Below are 27,694 nucleotides of genomic sequence, written 5' to 3'. Positions count from 1 at the left end.
TAATGATATTTATCTAAGATGCTATTCATATATATATATATATATACATATTATATGCCATTTGTGTATCAAGCAAAACACAGACAACAATATTACAAAGAGTTTTTTATATGACCTACAAACTAACTATTTTTACTACGTCTTCAGGTAACTTCTGCTTCACCTTGAAATGTTCGTCCCATGGCACAGTTTTGGACACAGATATAGTAATGAACCCGGGCGTAGTGTCTGACGTAAGGAGGGGGGAGGAGCTGGATGTGGGCGAGAAGCCACTTTGCAGCCTGTAGGAAGGAGTTGGACGTCCAACCCCGCCCACATCCAACTCCTCCCCCTTCTTACGTCAGACGCCACGCCCGGGTTCAGTATTATATCTGTGTCCGAAACTGTGCCCTATTTACTATATAGTGCACTATCTTGAGGTAGTGTCCCAAAATCGTTCTCTACCCTCAATTCGAATATGGCTCACATTCACGCCATGAGACGAACATTTCAGGGGGAAGAAGTTGTGAACTGAAGACGTACATCACCCTTATGTTGGTAAGAAAAAAGAATTAGTTTGTTATATTGTTGTCTGTGTTTTGCTTGATACACAAGTGGCATATAATATGTATATATATATATATATGAATAGCATCTTAGATAAATATCATTACAGTGTGTAATGTGGCACACGTATGTGATTACATCTAGTCATATGCTGTTTTGTTCACCTGGTTATACGTCCAGTTATGTTTATCTTTACATTATTATACATTATTTTTATGAATGGTTTCACGTGAATGTCAGGGCATTCACCAGTGTGCAGTGATGACTGTTTTGTGTGTTCATTTTTTCTTATTGAAACGTATTAATTTTTAAACTATAATTTTCATTTTGGAGGTGGGATCTGAGTTATCTTTAAAAGTAACAACTATTCTATAAGCAGAAGAGTTAAAGTTTCTGTGAACACTTATTTTAAATCATGTTTTATTTTCTGCTAGTGATACACTTCTAAATAAACATTTATTGAAAGAATTCTATAAGCTGATGTCTTGAATTTGTGAAACTAAAGTAAATATTGACATACATTTCCATCACAAATGCTGTACTTCACAGGTCCTGAGTTATTAGCTGGACACAGCGAACCCTAGTGGTTTTGGAGACAGAAAAGGACCATTTTCATGTTTAATGTTAGCACTTATAGGAACTGTTCAGTGTTTCTTATGACATGTTGCTGTGAAAAACATGTTCAGTATTCCTCATAATTTTCAGAGTTCTGCAGGTCGTGTTATTTATTTTATGTACTATACATGATGTTCTTACTTACTGCATGTTCTGAAAGTCATAGCCAGGTTTTTTACTGTCAGTGCAATTAATGTTGGCAAATTAGGCCAACATTTTTGTTTAATATATATCTTTGACTGTTGTCTGTAGCTTCAGGGAATGGTGAGGTTTGTGTGTTGTCCTGATGTTCAGTCTGAGTTCTGTACTGTCTGGGGTGCCCTCCATGATGGTACAAAAGAGCTGAATATTTTTATATTTTACAGCTCAGTTGCAACACGACTGGATTCTGGCCACGAGAAGTTTATCAAAAACAAGGTATAGGTGTACAACCGTATCAAGATTTTTTTCATTCCTCACACAGTCATTGTACATTAACCATTCTTTATAAATGTCTTATCCGACAGAACAGTCCAGTCCAGATGAAGGCTAATGACTGCTGTGTTCTCAAGCTATTGTAAGTTGTAAAATGACAGAAAACAGTCTGTTCTACTGACACAAGATTTGTATGTAATTCAAACATTTGTGGCAAACATAATCTAGTCTTTCACATACTTTAATCAAAAACACACAATAGTCCATGATGATTACATTCAGGTTGTTTAATGTCCTCAGTTGAATATGGTGTATGTTTCTGTACAAACTGAACACGGCACTCAGATGGCCATTTGATTTTATTTGAGTGATAACCACAATTTATGACTTTAATAGGTAATAGGTTTAATAGGTAATAGGTTATAACACTAGTAAGGCTTAGAAATGCATTCTAGTTGTGTTTAGAGAATGTCACCTGCAAGGTACACAGACATATCAGTCAAATTAAATGTTTTCATGTACACGTAGCTTACTCCTCAGACATATTGTGCATTGTACTCTGCTGTTTTGTGTTGAATTTGGAGAAAACATTTGTTATAGTAATTGTATTGAGCTATTTAAATTGTTCTTGTTTGATTGGTTTATTGAAAAAAGCTGAATGTTTGTACATTTTGGCAATAAACCTATTTTGCAATTTCAGTTGCAAATGTATTTCTTTTAAGAATGATGAACTTGTCATAGAAATATGACAAGATCTTTGTTTTTACTAATTAATTTTTACTGTGGATTATTTTTTTCAGTAGTAATTATACTACTGAATTCTGATATAAATATGTTTGTTTCCTTTCCCTAATACTATCACTGGAGAAGAGTTTTGGTTCTGTAATTGTGCTTGACCAATATCCTTGAGTAAAGATAATATTGTAAAAGATTAGTCGCTGAAAGTTAGTTGAGCATGAAGTGTTGAGCCGGCACACACACACACACACAAATCCCAGTACAAAGACACTCAAAATGTAAGGAGGGTCACTTGTTCTGTAGAGATATATGAGGACAACTCAACATAAATAACTAAACTAATCACACTCAAGGCTAAATATAAACAGGCAGCAATCAACAGAATAAATAATACTGGGGACGGGAATCATGAATACGGGGGAGTTCATGATGGGAACTATTCTGCATGTACCCCCAACGGCCTTTTGACAGGATTCATCACTGTCAAATGAAAAATATATTGGATGTGAGGGATGGACAGGTAATATAATAGTGCTACATGTTTTTGTAGGCCTTTGTGATTTTTATAGTCTGTTTAAATATAATGTAAATGATGAAATTTAGAATGTGGGTGATGCAGCAGGTAGTGTCACAGTCACACAGCTCCAGGGAACTACAGGTTGTGGGTTCAAGTTCTGCTCTGAGTGACTGTCTGTAAGGAGTTTGATGTGTTCTCCCTGTGTCCGTATGGGTTATCTCCTAAAAAAATAAAATAGACAAACACTGAAAAATAAATGTAGATGGAAGCAATAGAGGCTTAAAGTTGTTATATACAGTGATATGAGTTTTAATAGCTTTGGTAAAATCACATGTAATTGAGCAACATGTAGATGCTAATTTGACAGGGAAACATGAATCTTACAGACCATTAGAAATTATTTTTTGTTGACATGCACCACACTACCTGAGTGCAGAAAATTATTTCATGACAACACTGTGCCCTGCAGAGGGCGTACAGGAACGTTTGGGGTTCGGCCTCAGCTTCACTGCTGTGTGTAAACATCCCTCACTATTCATTCACACTTTAACACTTTATTTTTGACACCCTCGTTACTCATGAAGAGGGAAATAACTGTTTACTTTTCTTGTGAAGTCTTGATAGTTCACCTCTGGTCTAGATTTGTAAATTTAAGACCTGAATTTGAAATCATTTTTTGAGACTTTCTATAGAGGCCTGTCTTTTTACAGGACTGGATTTACCAATTTCAATTGTTACCCCAAACATTTGTATAATGTTTTTAAAGTACATACTACTTTAAAATAATACAATCTGAGAACATTAAACATTTTTGCCACTAATCTAAACATTTTAAGTATGTAGTGCATAATGTTTTATCATTGTGTGTTAGCAAAAACATTTTAGAAATGTTATCACAGCTTGTTAAAACAATGATTTTAAAGCATAACATTCTGGGAACATGTTGGAAATCTTCTAACTGAAAATGTTTTAATAATGCAAGAAACAGTCTATTACCCCAAAATACACGCTAGCATTGACACACAACAATGCATACACTGACCAACACAAGACATTCTCTAGTGTCTCTACTGAATGCTAAGTGTGTAAGAGATGTTGATGTGCACCATACTTTAAGAGAATCAAATAGATTAATTTTAATATCCTTAAAGTACTCGTGGGGACTGCTACCAAATGCTTTTTTACCAAATGCTACCATGCCATTTCTTCCTTGGTGCAAAAACCTAATTGGTTTTACTAGCGCTAACAGTTGATGTAAATGTAGAATCTCTAAAAAGAGGCTGAGACACATGTTGTAGACATTTTAAAGCATTTAGACACAGAAAACCACCACTGTCAATTTAAATATCACATGCAAACCCCATATGTTGGGGTGTGGGGTTGGGTGGAGAAGCTGAGAGGACATGCCCAGAAGAGGTGTGACAGAAGGTGTAGGGTATATACTACTCTGGTGCTTCCAGTAAAATGGATGTATATCAGTATATATTTCCTTCTGTTACACTTACACTTTTTTTCCTTCTGCCCTCTCCACCTACTTTTCATACAAATCACATCACATCACAATTACAAAATGATATATATTGGGGTCTAGATGCAGAGATATCTAGAAGCTGAGGAGTCTGGAGGCAGAGAGTACATTCTCGTGGCAGAGTGTGAGATCCAGGGACAGCGAGTGTAGTCTAAAGGCAGAGAGATGATTCTTGAGGCAGAGGGAAGTCTAGAAACAGAGCTCTAAAGGCATGAGGACACGGATCCATGCTCCAGGCGCTTTATACATTGTTGTTCGTTACTTAAAATAAACACTCAGTGTTAAGCCATGAAAGCCTCAGAATTGTGTACATGACTGGCACTACTTTTTTGTTTTATTTCTTAAAAAAAGGGGGGCAAACTATGTGCCTCAGGACCTCACATTCTGCCTACAGACCTCAGTCTCTAGGAGGTGTATCCTGCCAAAACGAAAACTGAAATGACAACAATAAAAATGTAAATATATTTTTGACATTACTTTTTTCCAAATGTGTGTGTGTAAATATCAGGACAAAATTACAGATTCAATGCAATAACTTCATTTTCACTATTTTAATTTTGGCAGGATTTACCTTCCATTTGATCTCTGATTCAAGAAGTTACCATCTGCCTCTAGTCCTCCCTCTCGGCATTTAGACTTCTCTGCCCCTAGAGCTCTCTTTCTTTGCCTTTAGACATCACACTCTGCCTCCAGATTTTACTCTTGAGATGTATTAGATATACTCTTAGATATCTCTCTGTCTCTAGACCTTACATTAGATCTAATTTTCAGTTTGTTGTCACTTCATCCTTCACTCTTCCTAACAGGCTTGTGGATAACCTAATTCTCCTTGTGGTGGTCTTTTTCTTCCCTTTCTTTGGTCTAATCATATATTGTATTGTTCCCGTTCATTAAAAGATGAAAAACGCTCTAACCTGTTCTACTGAGTTTCTCCCTTGACATGAATGAGTCACAGCGTGATGATCGGTGAGAGACGAGGATGAAAGTTGGACTTGCTCTAAAAGGAGCAAAGAATCTCCAGACGTTTAAAGTTATTCTGGGAGTTAATTAGTACCTTTTTTTTAATGTAATGTCACACTCAGCCACTGTTGCGTGGTGTGGGGGTGGGAGGCAGTTGAAGTTCACCTGGAGGCGATAAAAGGATCATTTTTATCTGGTTTCCACCCGCATTGAGACAAGCCCCGCCTCCGCTGCTGGGATTCACTGGCAAATCCAGTCACAAACTCTGAGAAAAAACTCACAACATCTCCATATTTACATGTCAACGCTACTCAGTAATGAGAAAACAATAGTGAACTACCGATCAACCATAAATCCTAAATGATAAAAATGAAATACAGTAGTGCAACTCAGGACATTTCAAAGAATATTCAAGACCTTTCAGAAGTGCTGTTTCTTTTACTACAGTGACCGAGGGCACTGCGGTTAAGCCAGCCGCCGTTTGAGAAACCACGGTTAAACTAGCCGCACGTCAGATTTTAGTGCGCGTATACTAGTGACAGAGCGGTAATACTCAATGCGCATGAAGACCTGAGCTTATGCCCTTCATTTTTAAAAAAGTAACAGCATTTAAGCGGTTTATATATTGGTAATTTCTAATAAGTATTTCATACAAATAACAGATATCAGTTCACTGTGTACCACACTATGTACCTATGGAACATGAAGTGATTTTACTGTATAGTTTTTGATTAAATGACAATCAAACTCCCCATAATTGTCCAATATTTTTGAACATGAGTCAAGTTCACAGCTTTATAATATGGTCATTTCTAATAAGTAGTCCATACAACCAACAGATATCAGTTCAGGGTTTACTATACTATGTATCTATGAAATATGAAGTGATTTTACTGTATAGTTTTTGAGTAAATGATATTCAAAATCCCCACAATTGTCCATTGTTTTTGAACATGAGTCAAGTTTACTGCTTTATAAAATGGTTGTTTTGAATAAGCAGTGCATACAACAAACAGATATGGGTTCAGTGTTTGCCATACAAAGTACCCATGAAATATGAAGTGATTTTACTGTATAGTGTTTGAGTAAATAACAGTCAAACTTCCCATAATATTTCCAATGTTTTCAATAATGACTCACTTTACGGGTGTATAAAATGTTCATTTGGAATAAGGAGTCCATACAACCAACAGATATCAGTCCAGTGTTTACCAGGCTATATTCTTATGAAGTGTTTTTTCTGTATAGTGTTTGAGAGCATCAAAATTCTCCATATTTTAAAATGGTTTGCTACTTCCACACATTCTTACTGTGGATCAGGTTGGAAGTGAGCTGAGGAGACTCCACACTAGGAAAGCAGCTGGACCAGACAAAGTGTGCCCTAAACTACTGAAGTCCTTTGCTTTCTTTCTTTTTATCTATCTATCTATCTATCTATCTATCTATCTATCTATAAATAACCATATAAATCAGTACTTGATTCATAATTAAGAGCAATGGACAATTCTATGGATTTTGGATGCAATTTACTCAAAACCTGTTCAGTAAAATGACTTCATATTTCATTGGTACATATTAGGGTAAAGACTGAAATGATATCTGTTGCTTGTATGGACTACTTATTAGAAATAGCAATTTTATTGAGCATGGAACTTGAATAAACATTTTAAAATATGGGGATTTTGGATGCAGTTCACTCAAAAAACTATACAGTAAAATCACTTCAAATTTCATAGGTACATAGCATAGCAAGGCAGCACGGTGGCGCAGCAGGTAGTGTCGCAGTCACACAGCTCCAGGGGCCTGGAGGTTGTGGGTTCGTTTCCTGCTCCTGTGGGTTTCCTGTGGGTTCGGCGACTGTCTGTGAGGAGTTGGTGTGTTCTCCCCGTGTCCGCGTGGGTTTCCTCCGGGTGCTCCGGTTTCCTCCCCCAGTCCAAAAACAGAGGTTGGTAGGTGGATTGTCGACTCAAACGTGTGAAAGTGTGTGTGTTTCCCTGTGAAGTACTGGCGCCCCCTTCGGGGTACGGTTACATACAATGAATGAATACGTGAATAAATATAGAACCGTCTGTGACCTGTGAGCCTTCTCTTCTTGGGGAGCTGAGTCGATTGATTTGATCGGACTCTGTAAAAGAGTCAGAATCTTCTCCTTGTCCAACACTGGACAAAACTGAACGAGAGCCAACAATGGACCAATCCCTGGACAGAGAGTGAAGCACTGCCAGCCAATCATAGAGCACATTCCTCTTTTTTTTAAGGAGGCGGTGCTTGTCCCAATACAGGTAGGAAAAATAAATCTGTTTGGAGTATGCTGCTCCAATAAGGAATAAGACCGCTTACTTCCGGACACGGCGGCTGCTCGGTGCTCCTCTGAAGGTGAACAGCAAGAAACATGTTCACACTCATCTAAACCGTCCTTATAAACTCTGCATTCAAACGCTTTCCCAGCGCAGAACGCGTTCGTGCGGCCACTAGGAAACCCAAGGGAAAGGCCCGCCCTCCGCGGAGATAATTCACGGCTCTTCACTCGATTTGGTTTTTTTGACGAAGACGGTCCCGTGGGAAAAATACGCGCCTTTCCAGCATGGATAAAGAAAACATGCTCTTTAGTCTTTACATCGTGTTGATGGGCCTCGGTAAGTGTTCTCTCATTTATTTAAAGTGTCTTTGACTTGACCGGTCATTTTAAATGTAGAAAGGTGTTCTATAACTTGTGAAATTCTCACGTTTGTTTTGTCGATGCTTGTTCAGGATTTAGAGCCGTTACTGGTCATTGTTTCTCATAGTTGAACAGGCAGTGAAAGACAAGAAACTTTCCAGTTATATACCAGAGACACTTGCAGTAGGCTGTGTGGTAAATGAGGGTTAATTTTGTTCTTTCACGTTCAGTTTCACTTGGTATCACTATATTTAGCCTTACCTCGGAGCCTCTCTTTTCTGGGAGTTGACCTTTGTCGATAGGCATTAACGTTAACTCTTCCGACAACGGGCTTCAGAAGTCGAGTAAACTGAACAAGTCACACAAGTAAGGCCTAGAGCTGAGTGCTCTGTCTCTCGGTTTGTTTAAAATGTGCAACAGAGACTTAATTTGGCAGAGTCTAATGTCACATGCGCTTTACACAATCAATAAAAAAAGAAAAAATAGTTTACTGACAGATTGTATATACATATTCAAATCAGCCACAACATTGAAACCAGTGCCACGTAAAGTTACCGTGGTTGATCATGTCGTTCATGTTGTGGGGTGGGATATATTAGGCAGCAAGTGAACAGGTAGATATTAAATATTAAAGAGACAAATTTGATCATTTCACATCTGAGTCAGAGCAAAATAACGTTTTGGATGTTCCTGCTGTGCAGTTTATAGAACCTACAAAAAGTGGTCAGAAAGAGGACGACCTGTGAAGAAGAAATGGGTTCATGGACGCCCAGATCTCACTGACTGTCTGGTCCAGTCCAACAGAAGAGCCACTTTAGCAGAAACTCCTGAAAAAGTCAAAACTGGCTCTGATAGAAAAGTGTGGGAAAACACTGTCTCTCTCAGCATGCTGCAAATAAATGAGGCTGAGTAGCCACAGGCTGTTCCTCGTGTCCATGCTGACTGCTGTCCATCACTGAAAGCACCCGTAGTGGGCACAGGAGCACTGGAAATGGACCTGGACCCAAGGGAAAATAATTTTTGTTTGTGGCAACCTTGTGTACCACCTACTTAAACACTGCTTCCAAACCAAGGACATCCCTTCATGACAATAGGCTTTAGTAGTGGCAGTGGCATCTTTTAGAAGGATAATGTACCTTTCCACACTGCAATAATTGTCCACCAATGATTTGAAGAACATGACAAACGTTTAGTAATCTTGAGACCGATAAGCACCTGTGGGATGTCTCAGACACTACAGTTCTCTTATTCACGTGTTCCTATTTTGTTTCTCAATGTTTGAGTCCGGTAGAATGTTTATACTTTTGAAGATTGGAGGAATTCCTTTTTTAGAAGCGTATGTAAAGAGACATGCGCAGGACGGGTTATTCTGGTTGTTGTATATAGGTTATTCCTAACACACCTAGGTAGGGAAGGGAACTAAAAGTAATTAACTTTGAGTTGCTGGATGTATTATGTGCCTGTGGGTCTTTCACTATGCCCGGGTGTTGTGTCTTTAGTCACTTGAATTTGGACAAATTGTCTAATTCTAACCCTTTTTTCTAGAGACCTATTGCAGCAAATTCAGATTATACTGCCCTAAGCAGCTGATCTAATTATTCAGCTGTTATCACACACTTGATGAGATTGATTAGGGGTGTAAAAGCGAGGACTATTTGAAAGAGTGCTTCAGGACTGTAACTGAACCCCCTTTGTTAAATGTCTTGTCTCTTTCCTTTATGTTGTCATTGTCTTATTCTGCGGCTGTGTGTTGAAACTTGCTGCCACAACATAACCTTCTCTTCATGTGAAGACAAGTCCATACATGTCTATTGTCTGTCTGTCTTGTTTCTGTTCCCATATCATTTTCAATCCATTTCATGCATTTCCATTTTCTTCAAGAGCTTCTCTCATGGAGAAGTGTCTCACAGTGTCCTGGTTCATTCCTTAGTTCTTACTGGCTATGGCTGACAGCAGTTGTGTTATTTCTTCTCTCTCTCTCTCTCTCTCTCTCTCTTTCTGTGTCTATCTATCTATCTACACAAGTTTAGATGTGTAGCGTGTATATCTTGGCTATACAAATGTTAAAGAAACTAAATATAGCTAGATCACTACAGCTGATAGTTTCCACTCTAATGGATTGTGGTGCAACGCATTGTGATATAACACTGGAGCTGTGACAGTGTACATTAAAGAGAGGTGAAATTACATTAATTATATTATGCAATGCTATTTTCAGAGGTAAATTGTGACAAAAAAATAAATCCAGTTTTACACTCCTTTTTATTTGTAAAAGAATATTTTCAAATTTAAAGGGATATTTAAATATATATTTTGTCAAGGAATAAATGTCAGGAGTCAGTAACAGGTTTTTCTACCAACACATGGATAATCACCAAATCTAGATTTCTTTGATTGTAACATGAGCAGTGTTTTTATCTTTTTGCATAGTTTTGCATCTGTTTTTCAGCACTAGCAATGCCTTTTTTATTTTTTGAAGTCTTTTGCATTTAATTTTTAATGCCTACAGATTTGCAAAAGAATATTTGTGCTGTTTGTAAATGTCATTAGTTCATTGTTACTTTTACATTTGTACATTTTACCTAATGTTAATACTTCAGCTGTCTGTGTTCATATGGATTAAAATAAACTTTTCATTTAATATGTTGATAGAATTTAATTAAAACAAATGGAAAAATGTCTCTCTGTTCTAGCTGCGCTGTGCGAGAGCCGGGTGGTGAAGGTGGACGCTGGTCCGTTGGTGCGTGTGGAAGGACAGTCTGTGTCTATCCACTGTAATGTCTCTGATTATCAGGGGCCCCGAGATCAGGAATTTGACTGGGTCTTGGTTCTCGATAATGGAATGGAGGTCCCGCTCATCTCCACCTTTGATCCAGCTTACCCTGATCCCTCGGTGAAAGACAGAGTCAACAGCAAGGACATCAGTATTAAGAAACTCTCGGATGCCTCTGTGGAACTGATTATTGGAAAGGTCAGGCCCACAGACAGTGCCTCCTATCGCTGCAGCACCCCCAGCACAGACACAGTGGTCAGTGGAAACTATTACGCAGATGTGGAGCTCAGAGGTGGGTCAAATGCTGTATTGTGTTTACATAAAAAAAAATCTGGGTATTTTTATCCCCTTTGTGAAAATGAAAATGCGGCCAAGGATGCCACTGTGGTCATGTGATTTCCATAAATATAACCAGTCTGCGCTAGCAAAAGGAAAGAATAGAAGACCAGATCAGTGTGTAGCTTTCTCTTGGTTCTCTTTCTTCTCTGTTGTGCACCATATTTAATCAGTGTGTGCTAGTTTTTGTTATTTGTCCATTCTGTTTCATTTGCCCCATTTAATCTCATTTATGCACTCACGTTAACATGAGTCCAGTGCTGTGATTGGAGAGACTCTTATGAGGAGGCAGGACATCCCTAAAGTGCACTCTATGTAAAAAGCAGCAAAATTATTATGCCTCATTTTATCATTATTTTACTCATTACACAGATCAGATAAAACTGACAGGACTGTTTTATTTCAGTTTGTGGGCTGGTAGATGCTCCAGATTCTGAAAGTAATCTTCAGATTCCTTTAGAAGTAAATTGTAACTGGAGCTGGGCAATTTAGAACAAACTTTTTAGTGGTGATATGTCTAATGGTGAGGAATGTTAAAGCCAATGGTAGAACGTTCTGTTTAGTTTTATTGTGTGTACAGCTTCATCTTTGAAATAGAGGGACAGTATTGCATGGTGATTACTGTTACCTGTTACTGCTACCCTGAAATGGATTAAGATGATGACTATGATATCCTGTTACTCATCTGATGAATAACATGACATTAAGGGTGATGTGAAATAACAGGAAATGTGTGTTTTATGTATTTATTTATAATGATTATGTATTTATCATTTTAATTTAATTAATAACTTTATTTAATTCATATTATGATGCTGAAATATGAATAACATTTGCATAATATCCACTTTGACTGGAAATTAAATAAACAATCTACACTTTTTTTTGTATAGCTGTATGCCTAAGTATAGAATGTGTGAAGGATTTTGCAATTGAAACATTAAATCTAAAAAGGACTTCTTTTTGTGCAGTGATTGGAGACACTCTAAAAGTGTTTCCCGTCATACTTCAGCCTGCTGTGTTGGAGGGACAGTCAGTGGAGCTACAGTGCAATGCTAGCAGGGCCTACACGGCACACACCTTCCTTTCGATCACATGGTCCATTAGAAATGGGACTAATTCATTGGAAGAGGTTTTGACATATGGGCCCGAGGGTGTGAAGGTGGGCCCATATTCAGCACAGCGTTATGCAGAAGGCGGACTAATTTTGGATCTTCGTGAAGGTGGATTTTATGGATTGGTATTGAAGGGTGTGAAGGCATCAGATCAGGGTGCCTATGTGTGTACAGCAAGGGAGTGGACAAGGCAACCAGGAGGAGGGAAGGCCTGGCACAAGATTCTAGAAAGAAGTGAAGAAATGGGGTATGTCTCAGTCACACCCTTAGGTGAGTAACACTTTATTCCAGTTTGTACTTGAGGCATACCAAGGGAATAGGTCACACTGAACAAATGAGCTCTTGCCATGGTTTCTGAGTCACTCTAGCTGAGATCAGTAGAACTGTGTACACATTAGAAGAAATTCCATTTGGTTTCCATGCCTTAAATAAATACAATTTATTTTGTAATAGAAACATTTCTGGCAGAGACAAATTTTTAAATACTCATTCAGAACTTCCAGTTAATTTAGCTTTTAGGCTACCACTTTAGAATAAGACTACACTTATAAAGGTTTATAAATCATTTAAAATCAGTTGTTAATGCATTAATAACCAGTTATAAGACACAGACCATCCATCTACACTGTTAAACCTCAGATTTTGCCAGATACTGGCCTTACTTTCTTTTTCCCTGTCAGTCGATATTAAGCCTGTTAACTTTATCACTAACCCCAGTTTTTAATATGACATATTCTGAGAGTTATGATACTTTCAGTTTTGGACCAAAAAGTGGTCACTGTTGCCCTTTTTATCTCTGTGTTACAAATGATTATTAATGACCTTTAAAGTGTTTACAACCTAATTAATAACCGTGTAATAAACATTTATTTTGTCCTGTATACACTTTTTAAATGTAGTGTTATTTTATTTAAAGTGGTACTGCTTTTAGCTAGTTACTTCACTTCTTGAAGACGACTGTAGTACCTTGCCCAGGCAAGCACACCATTCTGTGTGCTATGGCAAGACTCCCAACACTACATGTACAAATAACAAAATAATTGATTCCTGTTAATGTAAATTTTCTCACACTGGGATGTTTTCTTAATGTTTTTATGGTGTGAACTGTTTGTCCATATACATAGGACACAGCAGTGGGCAGGCTGTCTTTAAATCCCTTCTGTACTTATGAAGCCCTCTGAACAATGACCCCAAAGTATGGGGAATGCTAAGTTTGTGCTGTGACCTTTTCATGACATTTTATTAAAAGAACCCCTGCATATTCCGACTCCTCTATGCTGCTTTCAAACATTAGAGTTAATCTTTTTTAGGTTGAAGTCAAACATTGTCCTCTGCCTGTTTAATAAGAGGAGTTCAGACTTTAGCTAACATATATGTAGTCTTTTCATCTACGCTGAGCTGTTTGTAATGTCTTTTCTTTGTCCTATTTTAGCCAAGTCTCTGGTGGTTACTGTGGAGAAGAATGTTACCCTCAATGTGGAGGACACGCTAAATCTGACCTGCTCTATTGCTGCTCATGACCTCCTTTCTCTGGATCTGGAGCTGACATGGCTGGTTAGGGCAATCAACTCATCTGCTAACCAGCGAGTGCTGCTTCATGTGGGACGTGAGGGGCAAGTGCTGGAAGGCTCAGAGCTGGTGGGAATGAACCGGGTTAAACTGGACGAGTTCAGGCTCATCCTGCCTAAAGTGCAGCGGTCAGACTCTGGCGTGTACTCCTGCCAGGTCAAGGCTTGGTTGCCAAAGGGCTTTGGGAGTTGGTACAAGGCTGCAGAGAAAACGTCTAACACTGTCCAGGTCCTGGTAAAACAGCTAGGTAAGGAATATATTTTGTGTCTTGCTTTGTCTGTTTATTGTTGTCTGTTGTCAAAGTAAAGTAGCTAGAAAGGCATTAAACCCATTAAAGAACTTTTGTGGGAACTGTACAGCCAGTATAAGATCCACTTTGTATCTGTAGGACTTCTGCTTGCTTCAGCCTTTCTCCAGCAGCTCCATTGGGTGGAGCATTCTCCTTTTCACCCTCCAATGTATCAAAGACAGTTCTACATTAAAAGTGTTCAGGCCATGGGAGGTGTCAAGACAAGCCTGGCTCATGAGTCGGATTACTATGAGCCTCATAGATTTAACACTTTCTTTGTCCTGCTGAGAATTTTAGAAAAAGCTTTCTTGCATCTCCTCCAAGAGTCATATGTTGGTGATTGAGAAAGTGTACATTTTACACATTCCTCTTGTTTTGTATCTGATATTTGGTTGCACTCGCTGTGCAACAAAATTCTAAGTTCCTTTTTGAGCTGTAGGCACTCTCTGTAGACCAGAATTTGGTTTGAAGATATAATATGTTTGTTTTCTTTTTATGTTCCTCTGTCGTTGAGTTACTGGCAAATAAGGATTTTCTTGCATACTTGAAAGAAGCATCAAATAAATCTTTTGAGGATGCTGAGCTGGGAAATGCTTTGATCAGATCCTTCCATCATGTCATTCCTTGATGTATTTACCTCTGAAGCTAACATTCAAATTTGTACAAGTACAATTTTCAGTCATGTTTTCCATATCCGTTTAATTTAATTCATAGAAAGCACCTGAAAATGCGATACTAGCATTGATATATGACTGTTGTGCATAAAACATTATTCCTAACCTCATTATTCATGAAGCTGGTTGAAGGAACAGGAAGTCAGGCAAGAACTGACACATACCGATATTTCCACAAGAAACCACAAAATGCCATCACATTATCCATTTTCTCAACATGACTAAAGGTTAGGTACAGTTTTATGTTTTAGTATAGAAACTGACACTACAAATGCATTTTAAACAAACAAATGTTTTCCTAGCTGTACCAAGAGGGGCATGCCTGTGGGTAATGATCCGTGTGTTGCTGTTCCTGCTGTTAACAATTAAATTTAGTTCTGGCAGGCAGCCAGAAAACAGAACTGATGGGAGAATTGTTTTACGACTCAGCAAAATATAACGGGCTTAGCATTTATTTACGTTTGTTATATTTTTTGTCTTACAAGAGTAATTTGTGACTTTTGATGCCCTGAAACAGTGGGGGTTGTAATGATTTTAGTGTAGAGTTTTAATGCCAGTGATTTTAGATCACTGTTGGAATCACTTTATTGGCAACTTGTATTGCTACACTGGAGTCTACATCTTTCTGTATCCAAACATGAACAGAATTTAAGGTTTGCAGACCAAGTCAGTCATTGGTATACCTTCTGTGGACCTTCATCAAAGACCCTACATTGGTTGGACAGGAGAGTAATGTCACTCCAGTCTTCTAGTGACTTTTATATTACAGAAAGAGTGGAAAATAACTGGAAACAATGTGCCCTTCCACCTTTTACCATCACTACAGTTTGCTGTTTGTTAAATCTTGATATACACTTGCTGTCAGTGGTGGTGAGCTCATTTTCTGCTGGTTTTCCTTCTTTGGAAGAGTATTTTTTTTTTTTTTCGGTATGCTTCTCTTTATGTTGCCTTTTTTAGGATTAAAAAAGTTGTATAACTGCAGTCTCTAGTGGTTAGTTCCTATTACTTTCAGAAGAAGGAAGTACTCTGTTAGACCTGTATTGTAGATGTTCCCGTTTAAAAAGCCAAATGTCCATCAGTATTTTGAATAACATAACTGCTGTTTGCATACAGCTGTACTGTAGGACATGTGGAGTTCTCCATCTGATAAAGGAGCATAGGCCTGTAATAATTACCTGATTACAATTATTTAAACTGATCCCAATGTTTACAGCCGGCTACCAATATTTCACACTGTAGCTAAATTCCAAATGTATTTTATATCTTAACAAGCTGAATGCAAATACTGCTGCATGTTCATCCATAAATATACTTTTCTAAAAATAAAATAAGCAATCTGTCATAATGCCTGACATACGGCTAATCAGCAGATTTGTTTACTTTGGCTTGTGCACTGAAGAGATGCATATACTGAATAAAAAGGCAGTTATCCTTATCACATTTAAAGGGAACATCTACACTTGAAGAAACACTGCTCTGAGCTCTGCCTCTTAAGGTGGAACGGTATGTATGAGGGAAAATAACGACTTGTTTGTACGTAGAGGATGTGTAAGATGTCTTGTTAGTTTTATTTATTTATTTATTTATTTATTTTTCACTGTTTAATTACCACAGAAACTAGTTTGTAATTCTGGAAATGTCTCCCTAGTTTGGCGATTGTTCCACCTTTCATGATCCGAGGAAGGGAGAAAGCTGATCAACTGATTTTTAAAATTAATTTACAGACACTGGGGCTTCGTAAACACATTAGACTGGTTTAGAGCACACAAACAGACCAAGGAGTGAGCAAACTGTGAGGAAACATCTGAATCTAATAAAAAGCGTTTATTATTAAAAGTAATCATCAACTACCATATGACAAGGATGATCATGGCAATTGTAGTGGTGTCTAAACCTTTGTTCTGGAGTTTATGGCCTAATATAATGATTGTTATGTAAAGGTGAGAGGTTTAAGTCACTCATCCATAAAAAGGGGTTAGAGAACAGGGTCTAGAAAGTTTCCGTTTACATTATAGTGCATATAAAGTCAGGATATAATAATTAAAACTTTTTCATGGTCAGGATTTTATTTACAAGCAAAGGAGTTTCTTTCTCCAATTACAAACAGGTGTGTGTGTGTGTGTGTTCTAAGAACACAGCAGCTGGTTAGGCTATGTGACTCAGAAAAGCAAAGTCCACAAAGCCATCTGGATCAGATTCACATACAGGTCTAGCTGTGTGTGTGTATGTGAGTGTGTCAGAGACTGAACAGAGACAGCTGAAACTGGAAGGAATGTAAATCCTTTGCACAGGCTGTCCAGCCTAAGACTAATGTTTAATCAGAGGCCAAGTGGCTGGCATAAGCTGTCAGTCCTATTGCAACTGCAAACAAGGGCACATACTACGTACTTCTAGTTAGGGAACATAACTATACCATATTCTATATTAATTGTAGATTTTTACATGCACCTATCTCATCTCCAGGACTTAGGTTATGTTAATTTGTTTTGTTCTGTTATGAAGTCTTACAAATCTTACAAACATCTGAAGAAGAGAATGTAATGTACCTTTAGGGAACACAACTGGAGTGTAAACCCACTGTTGTACTCCTAACTTTAATGTACAACACTTGAGTTGCTCTTGTAAATTGTGCAGAATGAGGCCTTGTCCTGCTGAAATGGACATGGAATTTCTTTTCATCTTTGGCACGTGCAATCCAATGTCAATTTTCCCAGAAAACTCATCTGACCACAGAACACGTTTGTGTTGTATTTGGTCCATCTCAAAAGTAAAAAAAAACCCTGATATACAGCTTCCTCTTTGCATAAGATTGCTTCAGGTTGCATTTCCTGATGCAGTGGCAGATTACGTTAAGTGACAGTGATCCCACCCCCCAAAAAAATTCACACGGCCATGCCTATTACAGTAATATGACGATTTCTCCAAAAATACCGCCTAGAGGCTCCATAAACATGTGCGTTCAGCCGTGGTTTCCACCCTTCGTATTTACACATTGACATTGTCAACTTGCACTGTTCTATTTGATGTTGATGTTCTATTTGAACACTAATTGAAAGAACTACAATGTCAGCACTTGCCTTTATAATTAAGTCCTGTCTTATGTTTTAAGAGCTTGTGAATTAGCCGTCTTCATTCAGCATTCAAGCCTCAAGCTTGAGAAAGTCATCTTAATCATTATGATAAAAAACAGACCTTTCTGGAAAAAAACATTTCAATTGCAATAATGTTTTCCTATATGATCTCTACTAGCCTTGATACTTGGTGCTTAACTGCAATTTATCTCTCTTCTCTGACACAGACCCAGAGTTTAAGGTGACCTTGAAGACTGCTGTCACCCCACAGTTCACCTCTGACCCTACTGAGCTTCTCTGTCAGGTGTCTGACCTCCACAATCTGCAAGATGGCCGCCTGACCGTGTCCTGGAATTATATTATGAACACAGCAGTTGACACATCTTCCAGCAAAAGCACTGTTGCCTCCATAAATGAGCATGGGGTGCTGGTACCAGGAGAGAAATATCAGCAGCGGCTGGACAGTGGGGATATTGTTTTGACTCGCAGCGAGCAGAACACATTCAAATTGCGGATTCTTCATACTCGGGACAGTGACATGGGCTCTTACACCTGTGTTGTATCTGCCTGGACCCGCAACCGGCAGACAGCGTGGGACAAGGCCAAAGAGATCCCATCGGCTCCAGTTACTATACAGTGGACCTCCAAGAGTAAGCACCAGTTTTCTTTGCCCCTTTATGGAGTCTTCTTTTTAAATTATGTCCTTTAGCCTTACAGAGTAATTCTGATTCATAGTATTGTTATTGTCATAAAAGTACATACAAGAAGCCGGCTATAGATGCTAGCCAGATGGACAGTATTTTTTGTTTTTGTAAGAATAGCCTCATTCCTCCCTGCAGTGATATCAGTCAGATCACCAGGAGTACAGTAGCTACAGGGAGACATGATGATGCATGAATGTCCTCAGTGGCTCTTTTTTTAAACCCCATAACCTAATCAAGAATGTGAATAAATGGTTTTAATTGTGCCTAAGACTAGATCTCTCTCAGATTGTGCTTACAATGATCTCTCTGTCAGAAACTGGACAAGCATCTGCTGTTCTTTCCACCAATCCTCCAATGTGTTGAACCATTCCAGTGTTGCCGCTGAACATTTTATATCAATTTATAGTAGCTAATTTGTTCTCTTGATTGATTTTGTTTGTGGTTACTACTGGCCCAAGCTATTTTGAGTGCAGTTGAGTAGAGCAGGAAAATACTCATGGAATGTTTTGTGCATGACCTTTTGACTGGTGTTTGCTCTTGTTTCTGCAGCTCCAATTCTCAGTGTGGTGGCTCATCGGGTGAGGGAGGCCTCTACAGGCGGCTCCACGTTTGAGATGAGCTGTCAGGTGACTGGTCAGAACGTACAGAACCCTGGCTACTCTGTGCTCATCCGCTTTGAGGACGCACAGGGTGGGAACCCTCGGAAAATTCTGTCCCTAAATCCGGACTCTGTGCTGCAACTGGAAGAAGGAATGGCTGCTAGCCGCACGGATAGCGTAGCTCTGGAAAAGACTGGTCAGCTGGAGTACCGGTTCCGCCTGTATGGAGCCCAGGTTTCTGACCGGGGGTTCTACTGCTGCGAAGTGACGGCCTGGACCCGCGATCAGAGCAGTGACTGGACTCGGGCTGTCAGTGCAGAATCGAATAAAATAGAGATCAACTTTGCTGATACAGGTATGCAAGCACATAGGAGCTTTGGGTCAGTGTTGTCCGTCTTACACTGGCCCTCTGTAAGAACACACCCAGGGAGGATTCCTGCTGTTCAGACTTGCTCTCTCTCTCTCGCTCTCTCTCGCTCTCTCTCTCTCTCTCTCTCTTTCATACATACACTCTCACATACTCTCTCTTTTTCTTTCTCACACTCACTTTCTCTCCTTTTTAATCAGTCTTTTTTTCTCTTAAATTTGTCTCCTTTTGTTCTATATTCTTGTCTCTAATACCTCTATTTTTCCCTCTTTCTTTTCACCTTCTTTTACTGCTCGCATAGTGTCAGTGTTTGTGGAGATACTGATGTATAAAGACAGAGAGCTTCCTTCTTATTCAGTTCCTTTTGACCTTGCTTCCTTCTCAGCTGGGAAGGGTTCACGAACCTCACACTCAGCCTTCAGTCCAGCATCATAGTGCTAACCTGCTAATTAATGTGTTAGTCTGTAAATGAAGCAGCCTATGTGAGCGCACTGGAACCACTCTGGAACAGAGCGAGTAAAAAAAACAAAAACTCATCAGACTAAATTCACACACTCGACAGGCTTTGGACATGCAGGAGACAATCCACAGTTGTTAGCAGCAGTAGTCTGTCTGTTTCACTGCCTTGGGGAGTGTCAAAAAGAAAGCCTGCTTTGACCATAAATCCTTCTTTTTTTGTGTCCCCTCCCCCCACTCACAGGTCCAGTATTCAACGTGTCCTCTCACTCAGACAGAAACAGGGCTCTCCCAGGGGACACAATTAAAATGAAGTGCATCTTATCCATACTGGGTGCCACTCCCAACACAGGCAAGTACTTTGTGTCCAGTAAATGTTTTCCTGACATGTAGCATACAGGATGTCACCAAGAGCATGGTGTGAGCACGCTACAGAGTCTAGAAGATCTCATTTCTAAATCTAACTTATATGCCTATGCTTAATGTTATTTTTGTAAGTGCCTTGTCTAGTGAAGGCGTAACTCTGTAGACAACTACAGAGCCCTATGTAGTCCATTCTTCCGTTTCTATTTTGATATTCTGTGCACAATATGTGTGAGATTAAGATCTGTTCTAATTTTCCTGCCTTTGTAATGAGCATGCACATGCTCAGGGTTCTTTAAGTAAGGTTATTTGAAATACTTAGAAAACAATACCATGACAATCTTTACACAATAACAATGCATATCCCAGGCATGCCCCTTTCCTAGTTAGCAAAAAAAAAAACATAATAACAACAATTTTAATTCACAAAATATTAGTTTTGGTGTGATACTATAAAAGGGCACCAAATCTGCATAACTATGGATTCAAGGGTAATGAAAGCATTTTGGAATAAGGTGTAGGACCATATTAATTATTATGGACGGGTTTTTGAAATGTTATGACTTTGTGTATTTGTGTATTAGATGACTTCTGTATTTGATGCTTTTTAGCTGCTCTTTGTTCACCTAACTTGTGTTGTCATGTTTTTACGAAAACGGCTGTCCTTTATTGTTCCAGGCTAGTGTAGTGCTTTGCAGTAAAAGGTAATGATCCTTCAAGGCTTTATTTGTAGCCCCAGGCATCTAAACCTTTTTAGCAGTTGAAGCAACAACTCAGAATTAACCTCATTACTCCAGTTATTTGAGTGTGTGAATATGTTTGTTTATTTAGATATTTTGTTACCTGAAAACTCTTGTTATGATTGAAAGGCCCCCTTAATGCCACAGATCATCTTTATAAGAGAGGCTAATAACAACACTGTAACCCATGAGCCTCTATCTACTGATATTGACCACATCCTATTGAAGCACTGGAACAGCTAGTGAAATTACATGATGAACAAAAACATTAAGCCCAACATCCTGATATATTGTTCCTGTAGCTGGCAGAAGTCAAATTAATGTCTGCATGAATGCGCAGTCACAGGGTTTACCTGAACAACATTGCCCAGAGTACCACATTTAATCTCTCTGCTTTTCTTCACACAATGCATTCTAGTGTTATTCTTTCACATGTACACTGTCGTCCACATGATGTAAAACAAAAATGGGTACAGGCTAGCTTCTTCCATTGTTCTGAGGTCCAGTCACTCTCAGACTGTCATATGGGATTTTGATGGTGCACAGTTTGTATTGATAGCAGGTCTGTGACAAGTTTGTCCTATTGGCACCTTGTTGTGACGCTATAACTATTGTTAATCATTTCTGACTTGTGCCAGTGTATCCTTTTTTTGGTTTGAACCCAATAAGATAACCCTTGTTGTCTTTGTGAATCTTTGAGTTTGGGTTTGTCTTTCCTGAATTTGTATTTTTTCTTACTGACCATTGCTGACTTGTAGCAGTCCACAAGTTTAGTCACGTGAAGCCAAATCCTTTTCATGACTTCTCATTTGTTTTGCATGAAACAAAGGGATAATTAACCATTTTGGGTCATCATTCATACATTGATTGTTTTCTCTATAACTGCTCTGCCTTGTTCAGGGACTTGGAAGGTTGGGAGCCCTTATGGAATTTCTGGGCACAAGGCAGGAACATACCCTGTAAAGGGCGGCAGTCCGTGACAGAGCATCACACAGTCACTCACACACCCCTACACTTATAGACATTTACACAGTCAGTCCACCTACCAACCTGCTGTGTTTTAGGGCTGTGGGTGTAAATTGAACCCCTTAGAGGAATCCCACATAGACACTTGGAGAGCACATTAGAGACAGTGACCCGCAGCAGGGATTGAACACAAGCACAGGACCCTGGAGCTGTGAGGCAACACTACCTGTAAGGGCACCGTGCTGTCATTTCCATATTAAAAACCTATTATAATATATTCACATATGACTTTCAAACCAGGTTACTTCATATTTCACTTTGCAGAACATTGGTAAGTTAATGTAAGTTAATGGCAGTGTTCTTACATGTTAGGTTGCATGGTTCTTTAGATTTGAAAGAGCTCAATGCAAATTGCCACTTTAGTTTTAGGTCTAATTTTGTTCTAGTTGTTATTCAGAGTTTGAGAATAAGGGCCATTGTGCTCCCTTACACTCTGAAATTATCTTAGGTTCATAGAAGGCACCCACCATTCCATGCTGAGAGTGCTCTGCTTCTCCTCTGCACTCTGCACATACTCATGGTCCATTAGTAGAGCTGTATACTGTAAGAGAAACAACAGTGTGCACCACTCCATAAAAAGCAAACAGTGGGATAAAGTGTAATGTTTTGTTTAATTGTCCAGCAGGCATCCTGGAAAACTGTAGTTAGTAAAGTCCATTCTGGTATACAGATATGTTGGCCAGTATATTTCCACCCTGTGAATCATTTGGTGTCATGCCAACTGTATGACTGTTAAGTGCTTATCTCTTTCTTTAGTTCCTCATCCACTTGAGGGAGTGAGCAAAGATTCAGCTCTGTTTTGCAATAGTAGAGGGAAGTGACTGATTTCAGCTGAAAACTTTAAAGAGATCTGACATGCAATTAGCTGTTTCAGATAGGGGATGATCTATTTGGCCTGTGTGAGTTGATATGTGTGTCACGAAGCTCCGGAACCAAGTGGGAGTTGGAGTTAGATCCTGTCATTCCTTGTCTATTGTGCAGTGGTATATTAGCACAAATGAGGACGCCTTAGGCTCCAGTCCTCAGTCCAATTCTGCTGGTCCTTGTTACGTGCAAACAGCAAGTCTATACTCCTTTTCATTGCACACATCATCATTACGTAAAATAATTGATCAGTGCTTGAATTCTCAGATACAGATTAGATTTGTACTTATGCTAAGTAGTTTTGAGCCAGATGAAAAGTTTTAACATTACACTATTTCATGATAACTCTAGGTTATTGCAAGCTAACAAAGAGCAAACCTTTCAAAAAGCTGGGGGCCCAACTTTTCACAGGCACTGTAAATGTACTCAGATTTCCATTTTGGGGGAGAGTGACTTTGCAGAGGTAAAATGAACACAGAGACATGGCAGTTCATAGCTTTGCTTATGTTTGGTGCCACTTTAGCATATTATCTTAGCCTTTGTGGGGATTCCTCACATAGCAATGGAAGTGCATGCAGGGGCCTGCCTGAATCTGTCAGTGTATTTCTCTCTCTGGGTTATAAGAGTGCTTATCTTTCTTAAGTCATTTACAATTGTTTTCAACCACTTAAAAGGAGCTTTCTGTGTTTATATACCCTTCGGTCCTGCACAGAGGTTCAGTGACATGGTGGTTGAGGTTTACAGAAGGGTGTGTATTCCTCACCAATCAGATGTATCCTCTGTGTCCTGGTTTTTAATCTCTCTCTCTCCCTCTCTCTCTCTCTCTCTCTCTCTCTCTCTCATATATACTCATTTAGGTGATGTGGCCTTTGAGGTTCGTTGGTTCCAGACTCCAGTGCGAGCTCTGGAAAATGGTGGTGCTGTGCCCCTAATCAGTGTGGACCGCTGGGGAGTGGTGAAGAAGAGTGGGGGGAATGAGAGTACAGACTGCAGTCTGGAGCGCACAGACAAAAACATGTTTGTGCTTAGTGTGCACCATGTTCAGGAGAGAGATGCAGGGGAGTACCTTTGCACAGCCAAACCTTGGTACCTCTCCTCTGCCACAGGATTCTGGAGTGAAGGGCGAGAGCTCACCTCTGCCCCAGTCTTTCTCTCTGTCAAACTAGCATGTGAGAACTCTATCTTTCTATATGTTATCACTAACAGACAGACCTTATCCTTTTAAAGCACACGAGCGCTGCCTATACTATAAAATGGGGATTAGATGTGGACCATGAAGATATTGGCCCTCAAGAAGCTACTCAAACATGACCATTTTTTAAAATATGCCATATATAACTTAAAACCGCCTTGTGCTTTTAAATGAGTATATTTGTAACAATGTATCATTTTAAAATAAATAGAAAAAATGAAAAGGAGAAAATCCAGTTAACACAATTGCAGCCCAGGACATTCTTGGTGTCCAGTTTTTTGTTTATTATTATTCTTTTTTTTTTTTAGTGTAGTGCTGGAGCTACAAGGCTATCTTTACTGGCCAAAACAGTCAACGTTCACACAACTTTAGTCGTATATTCAGCTCCTCCATGTCTTCATTAACACTACACAGACTCTGATTTTGGAGCACAATATGACTATCTTAAGTAGAACAATTAAATTTTAAAGTGTTCATTTGACTTCTGATTGTACATTTTAAAATAATAATAAATAAATAAATAATAATTCTAATTAAGACACCAGGTATGACACCACTAATCAGCAACAAAAGTGGAGAAATGTGTAAAGCCTTCAACAAAATGTTCCTTTGAATTTTATTTGAAATCTTCCTACCCTGTCTATTAGTTTGATTTGTGGTTTTGCACTTTGCTTACCTTCTGCTAGCTACATGTAGGCATGTAAGCAAATGTCTGACCGTCTGTCAGTTGTTCACCCTAATGTTGTATTTTTCATCAATACTCAGAACACTAACAAACTGAATTTTTAATTTAAAAGTAATATAATTGGTCTTTTGTAGTTACAGAATAATTTACAGAATTGCTAAAATGTATTCAGTTCAGTGGTTTAAATTGGATTTTAATTCAGATGAGGTTGGGGTTTATATTTCCTTTTTTTTTTTTTTTAATTCTCCCCCAACTTTAAAGCAGTTGACATGACCTGTATTTCTGTGTTTTCTCAGTGTGGGACTCTCTGAAGATGCCAGTTTTGTATGGCCTTGCTGCAGCTCTTGTTGTTGGCACCTTGTCAATCCTTCTCGGACTTCTTGTTGCAAACTGCTGTCTCTCCAGAAACCCCTTGCACACCCCCCGCAGCAAGCTCATGGAGCTGGAGATCGACTGACAAATTACTCAGGACCAGGTCCCTCTCCTGCTAATGTGACCACATTTCACCTTATCCCCCTTAAAGTCAGCATGGCTACTGATGACCTTCCAATTGTATTGAGCCACGAGTGTTCTAATATGTGTGAATGCACCATTTTAAGGGAGAAAAGGAGAACTTTGTGCACTTCAGAGGATGTAGACATTTTGTTGAGGGAAAGAGAGCTTGCGTCAACAACTGACACGCTGGCAATCTCAGGAATATCTACTGGCACTGGCCGCCCTGGCTATAATTACTGTTTTTGGCAATGGAACGACTATTTCATATGTTGAATTTCTGTGTTCTGAAGAGCTTCAAGAGGAATAATGTCTAAGCTTTCTGTACAGAGTTGTGACTGCACTGTGCTTTAGCGAGCAGAGTTACAATCTGTGGAGCAGCTTCTTATTCCTGTTTAAAAGACTCCAATGAATGAGTCAAGGACACATTAGAAACTCCTGCTATTTACTTCTGATCTCACCCTATATTCCTACCATGAATCTTATGCCTGTCATGTCATCTGAGTCTTCTTGCATCTACCCAGCCTCCTGTCATTCCAGGGCATGCTCCTGACAGTGTGGAGCTCCAGGGGGCTGACCCTTCCTTTCCTCTTCTACAGAGTCCTCTGCTAATCAGCAGTCCCACTGACTATGACTGATGGACACGCTGAGGCTGGCTGCAAGGCTTCCTGACCCCTCCAGGGTTCATATCGGACACCCACAGTGCAGATCTCACACTGGATGCCTGTTGGTACAAGGGGGCTTACTTTAGGGGGTTTGTTTAGCTAGAGGAGGCATTGTCCTGGAGACAGAAGATATTGGTTACCAGAGCTTTAGCAAACTGTACTTTGCCCACTCCAGCAGACTGGCCTTTAAAAGGTCCTGATATATGATACACACCACTTAATGTTCTTCATCTAATGCTTTGTCCTTTGCTCAAAACACACACACACACACACACACACACACACAATGGAGTTACTTTCAAAATGCATTAATGCTTACTTTTATTATTCCATAAAATACAGCCACCCTTGAATTGCCCTGGAAAATGCACAAACACACCCAGAGATAACTTAATTTTCTTTACATTTTTATATATTTTTAAATAATTTTACTGTAATTTTTTATAATCTAGAGTTCAAAAGTTCATTTGAGACCAAGCTGAGCCGACAGTGAAAACAAATTCTGTTGGCCTACAAGAGCAATTTTAACTCTTGAGCATTATTACCCAGTACCTACTAATAAATTATTTGGTATCTAGTAGGATTAATGCGTATGAATGTAAAGAAGGAAAACCAGGTCCTTAGAATTACAAGTTCAAGTAGCTGTTCTGAACCAGGAGTAAAGATATGTTCTCAGCTCTGGTTTTCAGGTACATCCACTCTGTATGGTGAGTTTCTTCACTAACAAACCTTACCCAACAAATGGTTTAGTGAGAAAGCTCTGCATGTTTTAGCTATCGTTGCTGTGTCTGTCCAACTTCTAGTTCTGTCAGTGAAATTTGTGCTAACAAAAAGAACCTATAAAATATGCATGGAAGCCAATTTTGAAAGGAAAAAAATAGGATTCTGAGAGCCATGCTTATATTGGGGAGAGTTTTTTAGCCAGTCAGTGTTAAAGCAGTATGTTTTCATGTCTAATAAAAAGGAGGATTTAGCAACAAAATGTATCCTTTCAGATGAGTTCATCTTAAAACTGCCATGGGAGCTTGTTGAACTAATGTTAGTTACTGCCGATGTCTTGACAGCTTTCAGTTGACTTTAAGCCACAGACAATATGAGTGCATAATTATTTATTTTTTCACACTGTTTTTGCCCAAAATGAGAGAACTATATTGTCATGTCTAAGCTGATTTATTTTGTCAAGCAATCTTAAAGCAGTGGATATTTTTTACATGGGAAAACAACAACATTTGTAGGGTACTCCAGGGGTGGGGTTAAAAAAACATTAGTCTACAACAGAGACACACACTCTGTTTGCTGAATGGTTGAACTTTTTTTATTTTATTTTATTTTTCTTTTAAATGTTCTGTTTTTACAAATGCAGTTTTATTTTTTTAATACTTTTTTTTTTTGGGGGGGGGGGGGGGGGGGGGTTGTAAATGAGAATAGAGTGAAACAGTCAATTTTATATGTTCTTTTTTTTCCCTCTATTATTCACAATATCTTCAGCTCTCCTAAAACAAACAAAATACCAGGCAAAAATTTCTCCAAAAATTGATACTGTAATAAAAGTTTTATAAGCCCAAGTTGTCTTGAGCGCTCTCTGTCCTGAATCTCTGCAAAGCCTCTGAGAATAAACCCTGCATCATCTCATTAAATTATTAATGCTGATTTGTTTTATATGCATAACACTGCGGTATGGCATATTTCTGTCCTTGGTGACAACTGAGACTGTCCCTCTTCCTCACTACCTTACTG

At 38.9% G+C, this 27,694-nt stretch overlaps 1 protein-coding gene and 1 long non-coding RNA gene across 2 annotated transcripts; both read left to right on the top strand.

The window, feature by feature from the left end:
• Window positions 1-412: 412 nt before the first annotated feature.
• On the top strand, window positions 413-2,182 carry LOC136710380 (uncharacterized). The gene is made up of 3 exons (XR_010804620.1): window positions 413-537; window positions 1,527-1,578; window positions 1,668-2,182. It is a non-coding gene; the product is annotated as an uncharacterized lncRNA (long non-coding RNA).
• Window positions 2,183-7,694: 5,512 nt separating this feature from the next.
• ptgfrna (prostaglandin F2 receptor inhibitor a) lies at window positions 7,695-27,315 on the top strand. Its single transcript, XM_066641342.1, has 9 exons — window positions 7,695-7,954; window positions 10,671-11,042; window positions 12,058-12,471; window positions 13,634-14,017; window positions 18,032-18,454; window positions 19,058-19,462; window positions 20,175-20,282; window positions 23,781-24,092; window positions 25,097-27,315. Exons 1-9 carry the CDS (start codon window positions 7,903-7,905, stop codon window positions 25,255-25,257), a joined length of 2,631 nt encoding a protein of 876 aa, XP_066497439.1. The 5' UTR covers window positions 7,695-7,902; the 3' UTR covers window positions 25,258-27,315.
• Window positions 27,316-27,694: the final 379 nt, after the last annotated feature.

Source organism: Hoplias malabaricus, chromosome 12, assembly GCF_029633855.1.
Source record: "Hoplias malabaricus isolate fHopMal1 chromosome 12, fHopMal1.hap1, whole genome shotgun sequence".
NCBI classification, from domain to species: Eukaryota; Metazoa; Chordata; class Actinopteri; order Characiformes; family Erythrinidae; genus Hoplias; species Hoplias malabaricus.
This window is presented reverse-complemented; position numbering and strand designations above follow the sequence as displayed.

Bases quoted from the DNA above. Each gene is read 5' to 3' on its own strand.
- ptgfrna (XM_066641342.1), top strand. From the start codon at position 7,903: ATGGATAAAGAAAACATGCTCTTTAGTCTTTACATCGTGTTGATGGGC. The intron at 18,455-19,057 runs GTAAGCACCAGT...TTGTTTCTGCAG, and splicing joins TATACAGTGGACCTCCAAGA to CTCCAATTCTCAGTGTGGTG. The intron at 24,093-25,096 runs GTGAGAACTCTA...GTGTTTTCTCAG, and splicing joins TCTCTCTGTCAAACTAGCAT to TGTGGGACTCTCTGAAGATG.